The 20,590-nt window shown below is 35.7% G+C and overlaps 4 protein-coding genes across 6 annotated transcripts; 2 read left to right on the forward strand and 2 right to left on the reverse strand.

Moving 5' to 3' along the window:
- On the forward strand, positions 617-1,882 carry LOC104757998 (photosystem I chlorophyll a/b-binding protein 5, chloroplastic). Its single transcript, XM_010480796.2, has 5 exons — positions 617-878; positions 953-1,085; positions 1,177-1,289; positions 1,371-1,567; positions 1,643-1,882. Exons 1-5 carry the CDS (start codon positions 694-696, stop codon positions 1,783-1,785), a joined length of 771 nt encoding a protein of 256 aa, XP_010479098.1. The 5' UTR covers positions 617-693; the 3' UTR covers positions 1,786-1,882.
- LOC104757997 (protein WEAK CHLOROPLAST MOVEMENT UNDER BLUE LIGHT-like 2) lies at positions 1,817-4,660 on the reverse strand. The gene is made up of 3 exons (XM_010480795.2): positions 4,425-4,660; positions 3,749-4,313; positions 1,817-3,670 (listed from the first exon to the last, which is right to left on the reverse strand). The coding sequence occupies exons 2-3, from the start codon at positions 4,286-4,288 to the stop codon at positions 1,997-1,999; spliced, it is 2,214 nt and encodes a 737-aa protein (XP_010479097.1). The 5' UTR covers positions 4,289-4,313; positions 4,425-4,660; the 3' UTR covers positions 1,817-1,996.
- Positions 6,966-9,600, forward strand: LOC104757999 (F-box protein At1g53790). Of its 3 annotated transcripts, XM_010480799.2 has the most exons (6): positions 6,966-7,179; positions 7,404-8,680; positions 8,769-8,850; positions 8,974-9,046; positions 9,127-9,160; positions 9,307-9,350. In XM_010480799.2, exons 2-4 carry the CDS (start codon positions 7,506-7,508, stop codon positions 9,037-9,039), a joined length of 1,323 nt encoding a protein of 440 aa, XP_010479101.1. In that variant the 5' UTR covers positions 6,966-7,179; positions 7,404-7,505; the 3' UTR covers positions 9,040-9,046; positions 9,127-9,160; positions 9,307-9,350. The 3 variants fall into 3 exon arrangements, with proteins under 3 accessions (XP_010479101.1, XP_010479099.1, XP_010479100.1); XM_010480797.2 differs by lacking the exon at positions 8,974-9,046 and having other exon boundaries at positions 9,307-9,600; XM_010480798.2 differs by lacking the exons at positions 9,127-9,160; positions 9,307-9,350 and having other exon boundaries at positions 8,974-9,119.
- Positions 9,958-13,964, reverse strand: LOC104758000 (26S protease regulatory subunit 7 homolog A-like). The gene is made up of 16 exons (XM_010480800.2): positions 13,870-13,964; positions 13,289-13,424; positions 13,114-13,215; positions 12,859-12,976; positions 12,699-12,749; positions 12,311-12,613; positions 12,164-12,223; positions 11,985-12,075; positions 11,804-11,901; positions 11,657-11,722; positions 11,482-11,543; positions 11,230-11,374; positions 10,874-11,092; positions 10,617-10,798; positions 10,342-10,517; positions 9,958-10,263 (listed from the first exon to the last, which is right to left on the reverse strand). Exons 2-16 carry the CDS (start codon positions 13,384-13,386, stop codon positions 10,103-10,105), a joined length of 1,932 nt encoding a protein of 643 aa, XP_010479102.1. The 5' UTR covers positions 13,387-13,424; positions 13,870-13,964; the 3' UTR covers positions 9,958-10,102.

A 20,590-nucleotide genomic window follows, 5' to 3' on the forward strand; every position in this document is an offset into this window, starting at 1 on the left:
CATACCTACAATCATATATACTTATCTTCTGTTATATGTCTACAATTGTTAGATCTATAAATTTTAGTTTAATTTCGACATCTTGTTTATGTGTCTTTTCTCTTCAAATTGAAAGAGAAAACAAACCCATGGAGAAGTTTTATGAAATCTAATTAGTATTTTTGGTTTTGGTGAATAAAATGAACACAAATCCACACAGCAGGTTCTTACAGAAGAAGAACAACGAAGAAGACGACGTTTTCGGCATGTTTTTTTTTTGTTTGTTTTATAAATGTTATCTAAAATAAATATATTAAACTTTGTTTTTAAGGTCAAAATTGTAATTCTCAAATAATAACACACGTGCCAGGTATAAAACTTCTAATATTTAGAAGCTGAGGTATTAATCAACATTGATTAATTAAATGAGGTATTATTTTTCTAACAAAAATAGATGATGTATTATTTGTCCAAATAAAAATTAGATGAAGTATTTTGAAGACAAAAACATAAATATTATGAGATACAATTAAAACTTCAAACCGTTTCATTCTAAATAGACATAGTTACCCTTTTTTATTTATATTTTTCTACGGATTTTAACAAAATGACTAATTTACGTGGACCACGTTACTTTCTTAGCTTCAACTTGCCGATAACAATAACAGAGTCAGAGCAGAACACAAACGTAAGCAAAAAAAAAAACAGAGCAAAATGGCCGTTGTTTTACGTGGAGGCATCACCGGAGGATTTCTTCACCATCCTCGCGATGCTTCATCCTTCATCACTAGAAGAATCTCATCCGTCAGAGTCGCAGGAGGAGGCATAAATCCGACGGTGGCTGTTGAACGTCCCACGTGGCTACCTGGCCTCGACCCTCCTCCTTATCTTGATGGAAAGTGAGTTCCTTGTTGTCTTCATTTGCACAAAAGCTTTAAATTTAGACCAACGTTTTGTGTTCTTGAAAATAAAGGTTAGCTGGAGATTATGGTTTCGACCCGCTCGGATTAGGAGAGGATCCGGAAAGCTTGAAATGGTATGTTCAAGCAGAGCTTGTTCACTCTCGTTTCGCCATGCTCGGTGTTGCAGGGATACTCTTCACAGATGTAAATCACTAATCTTGAACATTCTCAGTTTTAAAATGTTGATGTATCTCAAAAACATGGCTAACTTAAGAGTTTTGTTTGGTTGCATTAGCTGCTTCGGACCACAGGGATTCGTAATTTACCGGTTTGGTATGAAGCTGGAGCTGTCAAATTTGATTTTGCTAGCACAAAAACACTCATTTTTGTACAGTTTCTACTTATGGGGTAATGAATCAATCAAACTCATTATCTAACTTTATTGTTAACCAACAAAAGCTTAGAATTATTCTTTTATTGTTTCCACAGGTTTGCTGAGACTAAAAGGTATATGGATTTTGTCTCTCCGGGATCTCAAGCAAAGGAAGACTCTTTCTTCTTTGGAATTGAAGCAGCGCTCGAAGGGCTCGAGCCTGGATATCCCGGAGGACCGCTTTTGAACCCGTTAGGCTTGGCTAAGGACATTAAAAATGCTCATGACTGGAAGCTTAAGGAGATCAAGAATGGTAATTAGACTCATTGGTTTGTTTCTTTAATTGTAATCTCTGTGTGTGTAACATTGCTTGATCGGTTTTTAACAGGTCGTCTAGCGATGATGGCAATGCTCGGCTTCTTCGTTCAAGCCTCTGTGACTCACACTGGCCCTATTGATAACCTTGTGGAGCATCTCTCAAATCCATGGCATAAGACCATCATTCAAACCCTCTTCACCTCTACTTCTTAAGTACATTCTTTTGTAGCGAAACTTCGATTACTCGACAAGTGTATCAATACCTTTATTTCATTTAAGAGTACAACAAATCTGGTCTAACCAACAAACACTTACACAAGTTCACTGTTCTCTCTCAATTCAGATACTCTGTTTCCCATTTCCATAACGACATACAAAATAGAACATGTTAAAAAAAGGACAGTAAAACCTACCTGTAAGAAACTCACTTGTTGGGAGACTTCTTCCTTGACAAGAACATGAAGACCTTTGGCATCAAAGAGAATCTTTTCTTTTTCTTTTTTGTTTCAGGAGTCGTCACATTACTACTACTGCTTCCTTGTTCACCAATTACAAATGATGTTGGTTTATGTAAAGCTGACTTCGACTTGCTTAAGTTCTCCTTATTCCCCCCCTCGGGACTCCTATTCCCATTTTCCGACCTCCATTTTCGCAACTCATGATCCATAACAACCTTCCCATCTCTAGCTTTCTCAACTTTCCCCATTGCATCTTGCAGCTCTACTTTTCTTATAGCTGTTTCTCTACTCACTTCCTCAAGATTTTCCAAGATTCTTGATTCTTCTTCCTTAGCCACCTCGATCTTGGAGACGATCTCCGCTAGTTTCCTGTTGGCTGCCTCTTCTACCTCATGTGCCTGCTTGCTTAGCTCGTAATATTCCTCAACTGAAATGATTATGCTTCTTGGTGAACTACTAATGTCTTCGATTTTGTTAGCACATTCAGTCTCTTGCAACGCTTTTATTGCAGCTAAGGCCAACTTTTCTGAAGCTCTAGCAGCTTCCATTTCCTTTTTCGCCTCGATTAACTGACTCTCTATTGCAGAGAATCCTGTTTTCGCTTTTTCCGACTCTTCCTTGGCCTTTCTCAGCTCCTCTCGAGCGGCTACGGCAAGTGACTTTGCCTCCTCTGCCTCTCTCGTCGCTTCTTGCAACTTCTTGGCTATTTCTGTGCATCTCTCCTCTCTTGATTCTTCGCTGTTCCTCTGTTTAGAATCTGATAAATCTCTCTTCTCCCTTTCGAGTTCTGACTGCAATGATCCAACAATTATCTTCAACGTAAAAACCTCGGAGTTTGCTTTCTCAATGTTTGATCTAACTTCTTCAAGCTCATTCCTCGCGGAATCAACAGCTGCTTGTATCTCACTGTTGTTTCTCTTTCCCATGTTCGAGTCTTTGTAAGCCGCTATTTCGGCTCTCAAATCTTGCTGAAGTAAAGAAGCAGTCTGTAGTTTTGTTTTCACATCGTCCGCTGCATCAATCTGTTGTCTAACCCTCTCAATCTCTTCTTCAACCATTTTGAGTTCCTTCTCCTGATTATAAACGTCTTGGTCCCTGGCCATGGCTGCATCGAATTTCTTTTCTTGTGCTTCAAGATGAGCCGCATGTGCTGACTCCAGCAACTCCTTAGTGGCAAGTACCTCTATCGTCAAACCTTCCATTTTCCTCTCTACATCTTTAGCTTCCGAAACTGAATCCACAGCTCTTTTCGCAGCGGAATCTTTTTCCCTCAACAGAGATTCATACTCCTTAGACATTATATCTATCTCTTCTTTTAAAGATCCTAGCTCAGAAACCGCTGAGAAATGCCTCGCTTTAGCCACCTCGAGCTGAGCTTTTGATGCAACACTCGACTCATCAGCTATCCCTTGCTCCATTTCCTCCACTCGCAGCTTTGCAAGATCAGAGTCTTGTCTCGCTTGTTGCTCTTCTTTTTCAGCCTTTTCTAGCTCAAGTTTTAGCTCTTGGACAACACTCCTTGTCCTTTCAAGCTCCATCACCACCTGCTGCTTCACCTCTTCCGCTACAACCGCTTGTTTCTTGTACTCAGGCATATCTTCTTGTATCTTCTCAAGCTCTTGATCCACTGTCTTCCGTCTCTGGAGACAATAATAAAACACAAGACTAAGAACAAGACCGGTCCAATGAAAATCAAGGCAAAAGTTTTATTTTAGTACCTCAATTGTCTGGATTTTATGTGCTTTCCAGTCTGTGATCCCACCAAACTTGGAAACTGCTTCCTTAACCGATTCAAACGGTGCGGCGGTATCGATCAAGATAGGACTTGTTGGTGACCCGAAACGCGGAGATCCAGAAGATCTCGGATGCACAAAAGCTCTTGGTGAGCCAGGAACTCTAAGACGTGTGAGGTCAAGATCTTGAATTCCTCCAGGTGAGCCAGGCAAAATCCTTGCGTCTTCGATATAGTCATCTACTCGAGAATCTAGCGAAAACGAATCTTGATGGTTTATCATGACTCTTGGTGCAATGTACACCTTCGGAGACGACTCTGCTTCTTGATGTCCATCCACAGAATCAAAAAACGGGTTATGTTCCGGTATAAGATTTGGCGTATCTCCAGCATCTTCCAAGTTTAGGAGATCACAAATGGATGAATCGAATACGATACTACCAAAAGGCGTCGAGGTATGTACATTATGGACATTGAGATCAGGGAGTAAACAGAGGTCATTGGAAACTTTATCATCATCCATCATTGGTCAGGGTTTCTCACAAACACAACTACACAAATGAAATTATTACACGCATTTATATAAGATTATAACGTGATCATATGAACAAAAAGGGATTCATTAATCAAAATAACAAAATGCGAGTTTTAACATATCGTACCTTCATAAAAAAGAAATACTACAAAATGCGAGACAAATCTTCTGGGAGATTTGAAGAGATATATAATCTTTAGATAGATCAGATCACACCAACGTACGATTATCAGAAATTGAAGATGAACAATGAGAAAAAAAATTTCAGAAACGAGACAGAAGAGAAAGATTTGAAGAAAGAACGAAAAAAAAAAGGAATAACGGAGATGTCCACTAGGGCGTGGAGGCCACGCCTCTCGTTCATATCTGTTGGTTCTTTTAATTTTCCTTTTTTATATAACTAATGTCAAATATAAATGGGTGAATTAGCTCAGTAACCAAACAAAAAAAATCATACAAGAATATAGCACTATATTCATGGATCATGTTTTGTGTCTTTTCGGTTGAGTATAGGGTTTTTCTCAACGGTCAACCTAATGGATTGATAGTGCCGGAGAGGGGTTTACGTTAGGGTGATCCACTTTCTCCTTACTTATTTATTTTATGTACAGAGGTTTTGATTGCCAATATTCGGAAGGCGGAGGCAGATAAATGGATTACAGGTATTAAGATGGCAAATAAGTGTCCGCTAATTACTCATTTGTTGTTTGTGGATGATAGTCTATTTTTCTGTAAGGTTGATAATGATCAATGTGGACTTGTTTTGGACATTCTAAAGCACTATGAGGCTGTCTCGGGACAGCAAATAAATTTCGAGAAATCTTCAATTCAGTTTGGTCACATGGTTGACGAGCTGGCCAAGATGGAGATGCAAGGGGTCCTAGGGATAACCAATCTGGGCGGGATGGGGTCATATTTAGGTATCCCTGAGTGTTTAGGAGGGTCCAAAACGAAGGTCTTCTCTTTTGTTAGAGATCGGTTGCAAAGTCGGACAACCGGGTGGACGGCGAAATTGCTTTCAAAAGGAGGAAAATAGGTGATGATTAAGTTTGTTGCGGCTGCAGTACCAACTTTTGTGATGTCTTGTTTTCGTTTACCAAAAACAATCACATCCAAACTTAATAGTGCGGTGGCAAACTTTTGGTGGAGTACTAATGGTCAGTCTGGGGGTATGTACTTGATAGCTTGGGAGAAGCTTTGTTGTAGCAAGCAGATGGGTGGTTTGGGTTTAAGGAATATTGATGATTTTAATACGGCGTTGTTGGCTAAACAATTATGACGGCTGATTGAGGTTCCGGACTCACTGTTTGCCAGGGTTTTGAAAAGTAGATACTACCGGAATTCAAATTCCATGGACCAGAATGTAACCCGGACCTGAATGTCTACCGGGTCGCGGTCTGACCGGCCGGTCCGGTCCGGGTTTAAAAACATTGGTTATAATCAAATTAGACAGACATAATCGGATAATTGATGTTAGGCGGATATTATTCATTAATTGAGGCGGAGAAGGTGGGCCTAGCGATTTTACAGGGTATAATCGAAATTATGCGGGGACTTTTAAAACATGCATGAAATAGTCAATTTGCCACGTATACCAACTAGATTAGGATCTGCATATATAGGCTAGTTTATAATTTAAAATTGTATAATTCGTATAAAAAAATAAAAATAAAAAGGATAAATATAAATGAATTACTTTATTTTTTTATATATTTTTTTTTCGGCCAAATTCCATTGAAATAGAAAACCCATTAAAGCATTACAAGTGGTTTACGGAATAAGCCCATCAAGCTGGACTTTTACATTTTAGGATAAGGACAAAATATCTTAGAATATTTTACACAACAAAAGTCCAACTTTAGGACACGTGTGATGCGTTTGATAAGTCTCCAATGCTCGCCGACAATAGCCTTCCGCCGCAAGCTCTGTTCATCTCATCACCGCTTCACCATCAAAGCTGATATCCTTGTAGATCCATAAAACTCTTTGTATGATCAGCTTAAGTCCGATTAGCCACTTGATAAGTCCTCTAACTCCTTTTGCAGAATTCTCTAGATGTGTATAAAAAGAGATCCAAAAACCAACAAGGTTGAAGCGTCGGAAAAGATGACAAGGGAAGAGGTTTTAGACCCAATAGCAAAACACGCTCTTCTGAATCTGTCTTCACCATCCATCAAGTTTCCAAACATCTCGATCCACGAACAAATAAAAGAAACCTTCATCCTAAGCCGATTACGGTACCAATAGGGTATGAAGCATTTATCCTTTTTTGCAAGGAAATCGAACAGTTGATGATCTCTTGAACCTCTAATTTTCACATTCGGCGTTTGTCTCCTTCATTTGAAGAGATTTAGTTACTGCAAAAGGGAAAAGCCAAAACAAAAAAAGAACATAGCCAAAATGGCTAAATGAAACTCATACTTAGACAAGAGAAACAATCGAGACTAAGCTGGATAATATCTTATAACAAAATAACTAGATTAATATCGAACAAAGTCCAATTTTAATTAGAAGAAAAACTTTCTCCCTCTAAAAGATGCAAGAGATAAGAGAGAAAGTTTTTTTAATTAGGGTTAACAAAGACTTTTTACTTTATTTTTCTATATATTTGTGTATTAATTATGAATTCAATTTTCTGGTATATTTTGATTTTTCTTAATTCGTATATGAATGAGAGATTTACCGAATGTGAGATAAGGAAAAGGAACTACAAAAATGTAAACAATGGCCCAACAATTTACTAGTCGAATGTCCCATGGCCTTTTTTATTCTGACATTGTATTATCCCTAAAAACAAAAGACTCTGCTTTTCCCGATTACTTTCGTTTAACCCCTCCCTCCCTTTATTCTCTATCTCTTCTCCCTCGATCGGCTCCTTTCAGGTTCGTTTATAAATTCTGGGTTTGATTTCTGAAAAATTGGAACTTTTGATTTGTGGGTTTGATTTCTGAAAATTTGGAATTTTTGAATTTGTGGGTTTGATTTCTGAAAAGTTGGAACTTTTGATTTCTGGGTTTGATTTCTGAAAAATTGGAATTTTTTATTTGTGGGTTTTAATTTCTGAAAAATTGGAATTGTTGATTTCATGATTTATGATTTTTGGTAGGTTGTAGTTTGAATCTGCTCTAAATAGGAGATTTTGATTACTACTGCTGCTGCTTCAGTCACCACAAGGTTTTGCTAGTTCGTGTCTAAAGCTTTTGAAGAGATGGCCATGAAAATAATACAAGAATGTCCGAACTCGGTGGTGGTAAGAGAAATCCCGACCGATCTCCTAATGGACATCTTTTCTAGAGTTCCTGCAAAGTCTGTAGCTAGGTTTTGTTGCGTATCGAAACTATGGGAATCCATAATTTGCCATCCTGATTTCGCCGAGTTTTACTTTACTATGTCTTCTTGTACTACTACTCCTCCTCGTCGTCCACCTCTGCTCTTTTTCACCTTGGAAGATGATGGCAAGTTATTCTTCTTCTCTTCACCTCACACTCCCACTCAAAAGGATCCACATCATGAGAACAAGGCCTCTCTTGTATCCACCCGTTACCATGTTCACCGTAAGAATACTCCCACTAATTATGCATCTGACGTGGGTTCTCCTCTTTGTGGATTCATTTGTCATCGAGACAGGGGAAGTCCAGATACAATCGTTATTTGTAACCCAGCCACGGGACAGTCTGTAACCTTACCCAAAGTGAAACTGAAGGGTATCAATACTGATACGAGACCTTTTTTAGGGTATGATCCGATCGGCAAACAGTTAAAAGTGTTGTGCATCAAGTTCGATATGATCCCGAATCCGTGTTATGAGCATCAAGTTTTGACATTGGAGGATAATGGAAAACGTTTGTGGAGAACAGTCCAATGCAAACCCCATTATCCTAAATCTGATGGAATATGTATAGATGGTACTTTGTATTATACAGCTGGGTTCAGTCCGGGGACAAGGGTTTCCATAATAGTGTGCTTTGATGTTAGGTCCGAGAAGTTTAGCTCGATCAACATAGATGAATGCATGTTGATGACTTATTGTACTTTGATCAACTACAATGGTAAATTAGGTGCACTTCAGTTTACTTCTTTCTTACGAGAACGGCTTGGGTTTTGGGTTCTACAAGATGCTGAAAAACATATATGGTCCAGAGATTTCTACATGTTGCCTCCTTTGCCGAAAAACAAATTTGAGAGAACCGAGTTAGCCATTGTTGGAATGACTGTTGGAGGTGAAGTTGTGTTGGCACCGTACTGTCTCGTAGATGAATTTTACCTTTATTACTTCAATCTTGAGTGCAAGAGTCTCAAACAAGTTCATATACAAGGTTTTGAGATGTTTAAGAATATGAGAGTTTACACCTCTCTAGAATATGCTGAGAATTTGAAACTTATGTAAGTGTTCATCTCTTGTTTTAAAACTTTTTCTAGTTATTTTTCAATTGGTTAGTGACGACTATATATTCCACTCTTTTATTCGAAGGACTGAGTATGATACAGGAGTCGACACATTTACTCCGGAAAGGAGGCTGTTTCAAGTCAAGTCTGCCACTAAAGCTAGCAAGGTAACTTTTTTATTAGTTTCCCGCGAACATATATAGCAGCAATTTAGGGGAAAGTTGAAGAAAGGGTTATGTTTTGTGGCCATTATGTATTGAGTGTTAGAAAGCTAGTTTTTTTCATAAAAGGACAAAGCACACCTGGTGAAAGGGAAAGAGGCAAGCAGCAATACGCTACATTTTGTTCTATTCTGAGTGTTTAGTGAGTATGATTAGCTTATTGTATATTTATGTATTCTAAACCGTGTTTATCTTTCGTTGCTCACTATGCTGTCTATGCAGTTATCGGAGCCTAACTTGTCAAACAAAGAGAAAGGTATAGCCAGTTATAGCGTATTGGAAACCCACTTACGCTGCACATTTGTTGCGCATAATCATTTGAAGATGTTGAAATTATTCTGCCTTATACCAAATGATCAACTTAACTTAACAACATCTACGACTTGTAAATTATTTTTGCAGCTTTTCATGGGAGGTTATTTCACAACAGAAACCGTGAACGAATTCATCTGTTGACTGATGATGGGACAGCGACAAACAATACCTTCTCCAGTAAGATCTTCGATAGGATTTGCCTCCACTCTGATAATATACCTAGGCAAAGCCAAGGATTGTTATTGGAAATCTCATCATTTTCTAAATAACATTTAGCTACAATAAATTGAAATTTAATTTGTCGCAAACAATAAACTGTTCTTGTTACAAAAGTAATGTATGAATCTATTCATATGAACATGATGTTGCTTCTTCCTTTTATTCTTCTTCCAAAACTCCTCAACTGAAACCACTACATTCCTCCCAAAAAAGTATTAAAATTCAAGGCCTTGTAGCCAAGTTAAAGGTGATATGGTCAGCTCATTGGTTATCAGGTACAATGAAGATCATATAAAAACATCTAGCCCCTGTCACATTCAAAACTATTACTAGTTGTCGATTTTTATTTTTATTTTGTCGGTAAGCACTAGTTGCCGATTTGAAGAAAGATATATTGTATTTGTCTGCTTTCAAAATTTGATTCATAGTTGAGAGTTTTAAGATGATCATGTAATAGTGTCACATTATGCACTCATGTTTTTCTCTCTTTGTATTTTTTTTTTCAAATTATCTCTTTGTATTATGTTTAAAGTTCCACTGATTTACTGTGATTTATGTTTCCAAATTCTAAAAAAAAAAAAAAAAAAAAAATTCTGCAAAAGAGATGGAAGGTATAGAGGTCGAGGGACAGAAATGATAAGTTTTCTGACTTTTTGACTTTTCTTTATGTGTAGTAGGCCATATACTTGGGAGTTGCACTGAACTTTTGATAACCTCTAACCACTTTGTTCACTGCGTCCAGGAAGTCTTTCTCAGTCACAGCCTTTCTCCTAGCTCCGATTGCATACATCCCTGCTTCTATGCATACGCTTCTGATATCAGCTCCTGCAAGACAGATTAACAAAACCCAATTGAAAACAAATCTAAAAAGAATGAGAGGTCTTTGATGGTTGGGATCCTTACCTGTTGAATTTGGGCAGAGACCAGCTAGGAGTTCAAACCGGATGTCTCTTTCACAGCTCATGGTTCGCGTGTGAATCTTGAAGATCTGTATTCTTCCCTCCAGATCAGGCAGACAAAACTCAACCTTGCGGTCAAGACGTCCATGTCGTAAAAGAGCAGGGTCCAGTATGTCATGCCTGGGGGTGAACAACAGATATATGAGTGCTTTCAAGTCAAACTCTACAATGTGCTTTTGTGTAGTTTAGTTTCCGCTGGTAACGGGATTGCGGACTGACCTGTTTGTTGCCATAATAACCTTGACGTTACCACGTGGGTCAAACCCATCAAGCTGATTCATAATCTCAAGCATAGTACGTTGGACTTCATTATCACCGCCTACACCGTCATCAAACCTTGCCCCACCGATGGCATCAATTTCATCAAAGAACAAAATGCAAGCTCTCTTTGACCGCGCCAGCTGGAAAGCAGAGTATCAAACAATTAGCTAAGACAAAAACTGAGATGGACAGAAGGAATTTTTACAACTAACTACCTGAAACAGTTCACGAACCATCCTAGCTCCTTCACCAATGTACTTCTGAACGAGCTCACTGCCAATAACCCTGATAAAGCAAGCACCGGTTCTGTTCGCCACAGCTCTAGCCACAAGGGTTTTTCCAGTGCCGGGAGGTCCATAACAAAGAACACCCTTGGGAGGATCTATCCCAAGCCTCACAAATTTCTCTGGATGAAGCATTGTCAGTTCAACGACCTATACAATAAACAAAGAAAACAATACTATTTTGACAATTATTCCTTAAAAACCTATACCACAACCGTAAAAATTTACAACTCTATCTGTTAAAACGAGAAGATCAGGACACGGGATAAAATCTAAGCCCGACATACCTCTCTAATCTTCCCAATCTGCTCCTTGCAGCCACCGATATCACTGTAAGTCACATCTGGTTTCTCTTCAACCGTCATCATGGTAACACTAGGACCAATCTTTGGAGGTAGAGGAATCTGAATTTGATATTTCTTCCGATCAACTCTGCAAGTACAGATCAGAGACATAACTTTCTCGTAAGTTTTCATCCACATGAGAAATTTACAGCGACAAAGATGGTTTTCTTTGAAGCAACACAGAGGGAAACATACCCCACACGCATTCCTTCTTCAATGTCAGTGGGAGAAACTTTATCGCCAAGTCCAACAATAAACTGCAGTTATAAAAAAAAACTTATATGATTCTATCAGTAATAAACCAAACACCAAAAGGTTCTACAACACACAATTGGTCATGCAGCAACAGCAACCTAGGTATATTGTTTACCTTTCCCATTTTGTTGATATGAATGACATACTTGTGTGGTCTTATTATGTGTGTGCATGTAGCAACCTTAGGAAACAAACGGTTAGTTTAATCCATTATTTTTTTTATGGGAGAGAGAAAGCAAAATTGAGAAGAAGAAAAACCTACAAGCAGAGGTTGGTCTTCATCAATCATCTGCTTATCAGATACGAGATCCCATTGATTGGGAAGAGTTAACCCAGTATCACTGTCAAAATCCTTGCTAACTGCAAATGAAAGGGAAAACTTCACTTTAGTCATGTCCTAAGTAGAAGTCACTAAATCCAAGCAAGAAAGAGTGAGAACATACCACAGAGATTGTTCATCTTCTCTGCAAGATCACTTATTTCTTTCTCTATTTTCTTTATACGTGCAAAGCAATAAGAGTTGAGGCGCTCATCCTACATGAGACAACAAAAAAATAACAAAATGTTACAAACAGAGGATAGGAAGCTTTGCTTTTCAAATTTAAACATGAAAAATCCCTACATCAGTCACATGATTCAGACCCCAGATGTCAGGATCCACAGCCTCGGGGATTTCTCCTATCTGCAACAGCAATACGAGGTCAAGCATTAAACATAATTTGACATAACATAAAAAAAAAAAAAGAGCAACTGAATCAGCGATTTTTACAGTTTCAAGTACAAAAGCACTTGATTGGGGAGCCTTTTGGTTGATAACCTCCTCCAGTTCTTGTGGACCAAGTGCTTCATCCATTGGAACCCAATTATCTTCGAATCGCTCGTCATCTATGACCTCTTCTTTCGCATTAGCATCTGGTATCATTCCAGCCAGTTGTGGCGGATCATCAAATGGATCTACAAGTACAAATGTGAACAGTATTTGTATGGCTTTAAGTGGTCTGTTCTTCGCATCAACAGAAGCTTCGGCTATCGTATTCAAAACGTCAAACCCCTCGACAATCTTCCCAAACACCTGAAAGAAAGAGTATACTATATAGGTAACTGATATATACACACACAAAAAAAGACTAGGCAGATCATTAATAATTTGTGCTTACAGTGTGTTTCCCATCAAGATAGTCTAGATTATCGCAAAGTGTGATATAGAACTGAAAAGAAAACGGAGAAATCACATTGAGGACATAGGGCACCGCAAAAGTTGATCCACAGAACTAAAGCATAAAAACTTGGTAATTCAAGCAAAAGATTTTGGTTAACCTGGGAAGCATTCAGATTTTCTCCAGAACTAGCCATTGCAACAGTGCCAGCCTTTGAGTGTGTCAGTTGATGGTGAATCTCATCGGTGAAGAACCGAGCATCGTCACCTTCCAGAAATCTGGAATGGGTCAGGAAAGTCATGAATTAAGTGGAGGAAAATGGACTTAGAGAGAAAGCAGCACACACACACACAAGGCAACACAGAGTAAAGGATTCAAAAGTTAACGAATGAGCACCATATAAACATAATCGTACTTGTAAATCGAGTCTCCACCTGTCCCTGTCCCTGTTGGATCACCCGTCTTGGCTATGGAATCTTTTATAGTGTGGAAAAGACAGTCATTGTAATACTTGATCCTAACAAAATAAGTACGTTAAAAAAACCCTCAGTGGAGATGTTTCTTAGGTAGATACGCAAGAGAACACTTACTTGCAGAGTTTGAGAAAATTAGTGCAGGTTATAGGGCATTCATCCGTGTGCAGATGAATCACCAAATTCCCTATGTTTGTCACAATAATAACTGACATGTTTCTCGAATTTGTAGTACCTGAAACCAAAGACTGGGCTGTGGAAGCCAATTTTAAAAGTTAGAATACCTGACTGAAATTTGCAGCCTCTACATAGAGAAACAAAATACAAAAGTGTAGGAGTGAAGTATAACCATAACGAAGAAAACATCGAGACTTTTTTTCAAGCGACCACAAGGATCAGATTGAAGATAGATACGATTAAAAAACAGTCATCGACATCGCTAACATGAAATCCCTAAAATATCTCCAACAATCTCAATTTCTCACTTTAAATCCCCCTAAATTCACTCATTTCCATATAAATCTTTGCAAATTCTCTAGAATCGCTATAGTATCACTCATCGAAACATCAGAAGGAACCGATAGAGTCAAACCTATGCAAAATTAGAAGTATCTAAACCTCATCCTTCACGATTGGCGAGCAATGTAACTGAAACTAGTAGAATAAGAAGGGATGATGGATGAACGATAAGAACGAACCTCAGAAACAGAGCGCCGGAGAAGAAAATTGCACGGCGGCGATCTTGGAGAAGTCGGAAGCTGTGGCGATTGAGAGATTCGTCTGTTTTGTTTTCGCTCTTCTTTACGCGCCTGCTCTAAAGAGTCCTCCTTTTTTATCTCATTCAAAATGCAATAAACATGCCTGTTGTTTTTTTTTTCCAGATAGAAGATTTGATAAAACTACGTGACGTTTTCTTGTTTTTCCCTTTTTAAAACATCTTATTCGAATTTTCGAACTGTGAATACCAAAAAATTATATCTACAGTACATCATCAAAGATCAGATTATTTAAACTCGTCAGTGTATACAAGGATTCATAATTTTAAACTTTATAAGCCATGCTAAAAGAGAAAGAAAACAAAAATCAGAAGCCTTATTATAAAAAATTAGAAATTAATTATTTTGGTTCTTTTATTTATAGATTGATTTATTTCAATTATATTTTCTCAAATATTTCCAAATATATAGGTATTCTTCATATGTGAGTGAGATTATATTAAATGTGATAACAATGCTTAATTTTTTCCCCTTCATTCGAATAATAAGAAATGTAATCTTCTATTAATAGTTCCCCTAAACCCATATTTCATGTAATTTTTTAAAAGAATATTTAACCACCAATATACTTATACCAAATCTTAGTTGATATGGCATGTGACTATCATTTGAACTTCAACTTCTTTTTACATAATCAACTCTCAATACTCGTTAATATAGGCTCTGACTGGTGACATGACTTAACATTGAGTTAAGTTGAGTTATGGTCTTAACTCAAAGTTTATTTAAAAATGTTACCAATCAAGAAAAAAAATAATATTTTTGAAGTTGAGTTTGAATAATCATGTGTTATGGTTGATGTACAAATTTGAGGTATATCCTTTGTAAAATGGTTAACTCAAAAGATTATTCAACATCATGGAAATTTCCATGTGTTAGAGTTGGGTTATCAGTTTTAAATTATTCAAACGATTATTAAAAAAAAAAAAACACCCGTAAACAACTTTGGTCAAAGATTTTTCAAAAAATTTCTAAATTTCTAGTTTTCATTAGACTCTTTCAAAAAAAAAAAAGTTGTTCCTACTATTATTCCTCGTTGAAACGTACATGGAAATTTTAAGTTGTATATATAGATGCCTAAAGCTTATTGTCAAATAAGCACACTTTGAAGAAACAGTAGTATGGTTTTCTTTCTTCTACTCTTTTTATCCATCGAGTTTATTATATATGTTTAAAAATATTAGTGCATATTACTAATTTATTTTATTTGTTTTTGATGAAGATGTCTAATGAAGGTGGTGCAGCTGGTGGCGAGGATGTTGGTGGGAGTGGAAGTATCCGCCGTAAGGTAATGAATATGTCACATGCGCAGTTTAAAAATGTTGGATGTTTAGTATTTAATTTTTACTGTGTATTATAGAAACAAATTGTATGGGATGATGAGTATATCAGAATATTCTTGGAACTTCTTGATGTTGAATTAGCCAGAATTAGATACAAGCAGAAGCTACCAAAAGAAATCAGCCGAGTGCGGATTTGTGAAAAGTTTTTTGAACAAACTAAGATAAATCTATGAATAAATGATGTTTAGTATTTGATTTGCAGAAGGCGAGCTTAATCGACTTGAGGAAGAAGAGGGAACAAATGATGGCCAATATATGAATAACGTACGAGATGAGATAGCAAATATGCTATGGAATGTACGTCGTCATTAGTTTCTCTCTTTTTATTTTCTATGTCTCAAATGTTTTTTTACGTAGGATCATTTTATTTATCTATTTTGAATTATTCTATTTGAAAAATGTTATTGTTCTTAATAATTTTTTAATTTTTATTTCTAATAGATACTGCACCTGATACATCAGAAATGTTACCAGTCAGTCGTTTAAAGAAAATATTTAATTCATTTTTTACTGCAAATTCACTACATCAAACTGCCGTTTATACCACATAATTTTTACTGCAAGCTACATCGAATTTTAATACTTACTGCAACTCGATTTTGATAACTCGTGTTACCAGTCAGAGCCATAATATAAAATGCAACAATTATTCAAGATTACAAAATGCGGCTGAAATAAAAAAGAGGCCAAAGGAGAAGACGACAACTTTCTTTCATTAAGTGTTGTAGTCATGTTTTGATATGTTATTACTAGCACAAGAATAAAATTTACGTAGCTTAAGTTGCTGATTTAATCTTTACACTTTACTTAAAAGCAATCTTAACACCATAAGGATGAAGCTATGCACAAAATTAGTTACCATATATCATCAACGATACTATTTGGTCAAGAGACCAGTAAGCTACCTAAACCTACATTATCATCAATTGTAGCGTTCAGCTATGCACACAATTCTTAATTAATACTACTACAAGAGAACCTAAATTGCAATCAAAAGAAGTTGAATTAATGCACCATACCAGAACTTCAAGTAGCCATGCATGCGAAAATGAAGAGCAATGTAGTTCTTGCCAAGGAAATTCTGGATAAATCTCTGTGTAGTGAGCAAAATTAGCCGGTCTGGTTCAATTGAAAGTCTTGCATTTGTGGTGAACAAGACCACCAGGCTTCATCACCCACTCTCTCTCATAGAACACGTCACAATTCACAAGTCGAAACAACATCATCATCTTATCTGAAATTAATTAGTCTCCACTTCCTTGGTCGTCTCGTTGCTTGGACTCGCAATATCTTCTTCCGATGGCATGTCTAGCTTCCCTCCAATGGTAATTCCCAAAGCTTTAAAGTGGTCTTACAAATATTAACAAGTTCTCAAAATAACATTTTCTCCAACAATTTGGCTTAAACGTGAGACCCTGTATTTAATAACCAGAAATGCTCATCAGAAGAGACATTCACCAAAAGTCAAACCTTAGACTGAAATAGTCACCACAATCTATTCTTCTATCTTTGCCTTCATACTTACTAAAAACCGTTCTTAGCAACAGCAGTTACATTCTTGCTTTTTATGTGTTGGTAAGTGTCTCTCGGTGCATCTTTTTTTGCCCCTAAGATTGATTAGTCCCTCTCTTTTATGGCATCTGAACCCATGTTCTTCTCCGCTTCAATTGCGGTTCCACACTATTCTTACAACTTGATCCAATATCTCCGGATTCAGGCAACAGTACTAGTGAATCTGTTTTCTTCTCTTCCCTTGTCTGTTCTTTAACCAGCTCATCTTTTCTTTGTTCCTTGAACTTTCCCTCTCTATCTTTGTTATATGGAGCTCCAAATTTCACATTTTTCCAATGTTGAAGTAGAAAATCACTCAAGTATATCTTCTTTGTGACCTAATTGAATCAAGTTGGAAACCAAGGAAAAGGGTACGTGGACTAGAGACTAGAGTTTATATAGTAACAAAAATAGATTGAGTTCAAAATCGACCACAGCTATATCTCCTCATCAGTTGCAAATTTGCAATACAAAGAAACAAGAAAATGACTTCCTAAAACTGAACTTGGGAATTATCCGAGCAAGCAATAGTTTAGTCGGCCAGAAAATGCAAACATATGATATAGACTTATAGTGAAGGAGGAGACATAACGTACATCATCTTTTTCCTCTAGAAGTTCACGCAATCTTTCTTCTGACAGCCATTGATCTTGTTCCTCTCGTTTCCGAGTTGTACGTATACTTCTTCTTTAAACATGCATTTGTAACTTTCTAAATTTGGGATGATGTTTTAAGATTAAAATTACATACAAAAGCCTCATATTATTGTAAAGATACTGATATTCAGATGTTACCTTGAAATCAGTGATATCATGTTTACATATATATGGAATGATCACACCTTTTGGAGGTAATTAATAACTTGAGTGAGAATCTAACTGAATCGAGACATTTGTTCAAAAAGGGACAAGAGATTACAGAATTTGAAAAGAAATATATTTGTCTTAATCAATAGTACTATTTAAGAAAGCTTTAGGCACTCAACGGCGGCCAACGCCAAATCGCTTAGACGAAACTTAGGTGAATATGGAAAGATAACATATATATTGTAAATTAGACAAAAAATCATTTATGGGTTTTTTATAGGAAAAATATCCCTCTAATTAGCTATTTTTCGACTTTATCATTCATGTACAATAATACAAACAATGCAAATCAATCAAACGATGTCAAAAATAATATACAATGTAACGCTTATACAAATTGTCTAAAAGGTTTTACAGTCATATACATTACATTCAAAATTTTACAGATAGTCTTTCCTTCTCGCGAGGGTTTTGATTTGTTATAATTTATTCAAATTTTATAAACTTGACTATAAAATTTGCGGTTAAACGGTATTATTCGTCTTATTTTTATTTTTCTCTCATACTCCTTTGCAATGTCATAAATGGTCTTTATGAGTTCNTTTTTTTTTTTTTTTTTTTTTTTTTTTTGAACAACCGATCTTTATGAGTTCTCTATCCCAATAATTTTAATGTGATTTCGGCTGTGCCCTTATAATATGTGTTAGGATTAAAACAGGTTATGTTAAAGAATTGAATCCAAAAAGTGCACATTTGTAAATTTCTTCAAAATCTCCTACTATGAAATAAACACGCCAACGCACAAAACATCCAAGACTGAATTTGGATTACAAGCCTGTGTTTCTTTTATCTGAAGAAGTTGAAAAACATACCAGAGTAGTAAAGGAAGGATTGAAAAATTAAAACATACGAAATGTATAACCTTTGAACTGACCTTTAAAATCTTAAATCTTAAAAATTGGTTTAATGGTTTTTGTTATTAAGTCGCATTCTTAATGTATACTCTTTTAATGTTCATAAGTGAATTTTGATATATACTTTTTCCAAATACAAGTTAACATTAATTCAATAAGTTCTTACAAACAGAAGTAGTATGTAACTAAAAGTTGTATGAACAACAATATGGATTTTTTTTTCTATGGGAAAGGTAATTTGTAATTTGGTAGTATGCTCTTTTAATGTTTATCAGGGTATTTTGATTTTTTTTTTCAGCATCAGTGTATTTTGATAGATATACTTTTTTAAAATGTAAGTATATATTATTTCAATAAGTTCTTGCAAACAGAATAAGTATGTAACTAAAATCCAGTGTGTAACAAAATGCTAATGATAAATATTATTGACTTATTGTATTGATATATGTTGTACATGCTGAAACGTGTGACAATGGGTAAATGATATATTCTATTGGTAAATAGAGAAAAAAAAAAAGGGTAAGGACAAGAAAAAGAAAAGAAGTATTGTGTACCGCCAACTGGAGTGTGGCTGTATTCTACCTTCCACTATCATAGAAATGAAATAAAATCTCTTTGTCCTTTGCTTCTTCCATGGAAACTCTCCGTTAGTTAAATTCTAAATCCACTTGTTCGTTAATTCATAACAAATACTATATTAATTAATTCAAACTTTACTGTTGATTAAAGATTCAAAATATTTGACTTTTTATGTTATTTAGGTTTAAGATACTCTTTCTATGAATTATCAAGTGTTTAATAATAGTATAGACATCTATAAGATTGTGTCAAAAAAAAAAAAAATATATATATAGATATATTATCTCAGAGTGTTTATAACCCATTTAAGAATAGTAAAGTTTAATAACCTAAATCTGACGTGGATTAGACTATCTATGGGTTGATTTCAGTCATCTTACATGAGTCATGACTTTCAAATGTTACAGTCCAGTCATGTTTTTCAGATTTGGTGTTATGTTTGTCGGTGCTTCAAAAATAAAAATTTCCTTTTTTTAGCAAACTGATAATTATATAATTATGTTTTTTTTTTTTTACTTTTTTTTTGTCGATTAAAGAATTAGGATGATTAATAATCGATAATTTTAACCTCGTAATTCATATATAAAAAACTGGATTTAAATTTAATTTAATTTATTTTAATTAAGGCAATTAGTCATGATCATATGAAAGCTACACAACAACTAAATTGTTTTTAATTATATGGCATGCATAAATTAATCTACTTGAAAATATCAAATGTTTTAATAAACGGACCCAAAACTCTCCATTTGCAATAAACGGACTGACTCATTGTGATTTTGCCATCTCAACAATGACCGACAATCTATATAATTGTTTATTAATGTCGTGTATCAAAGACTAAAATATCATTCGTTTTTTATTAACACAAAAAACCAGTTGAGAGTAGTTATATAAAAATAAAATTTGTAAACTTCACACTTTTGTGTAAATGGTACCGAAGTAGATAAGACTTCTTTTACACTTCTACTAAAGTTCCATATACATATCGTTTTTTATTAACACAAAAAACCAGTTGAGAGTAGTTATATAAAAATAAAATTTGTAAACTTCACACTTTTGTGTAAATGGTACCGAAGTAGATAAGACTTCTTTTACACTTCTACTAAAGTTCCATATACATATCGTTTTTTATTAACACAAAAAACCAGTTGAGAGTAGTTATATAAAAATAAAATTTGTAAACTTCACACTTTTGTGTAAATGGTACCGAAGTAGATAAGACTTCTTTTACACTTCTACTAAAGTTCCATATACATATATCTCTTCTTCTTATTACTAACCACACTAAGATATAAAATATACAAATAAAGGAAAAACTTAATTGTCAAGCAACTAAAAATGAAAGTTTATAGAAAAAGGAAAAAGATTTTTGATGGATCCCAACTGTAATGTCCTGAAAGCTCAGGCTTGGAATTTTCCGGTACCACCTAAAATCAAACATTTTTTT

Source organism: Camelina sativa, chromosome 17, assembly GCF_000633955.1.
Source record: "Camelina sativa cultivar DH55 chromosome 17, Cs, whole genome shotgun sequence".
NCBI lineage: Eukaryota > Viridiplantae > Streptophyta > Magnoliopsida > Brassicales > Brassicaceae > Camelina > Camelina sativa.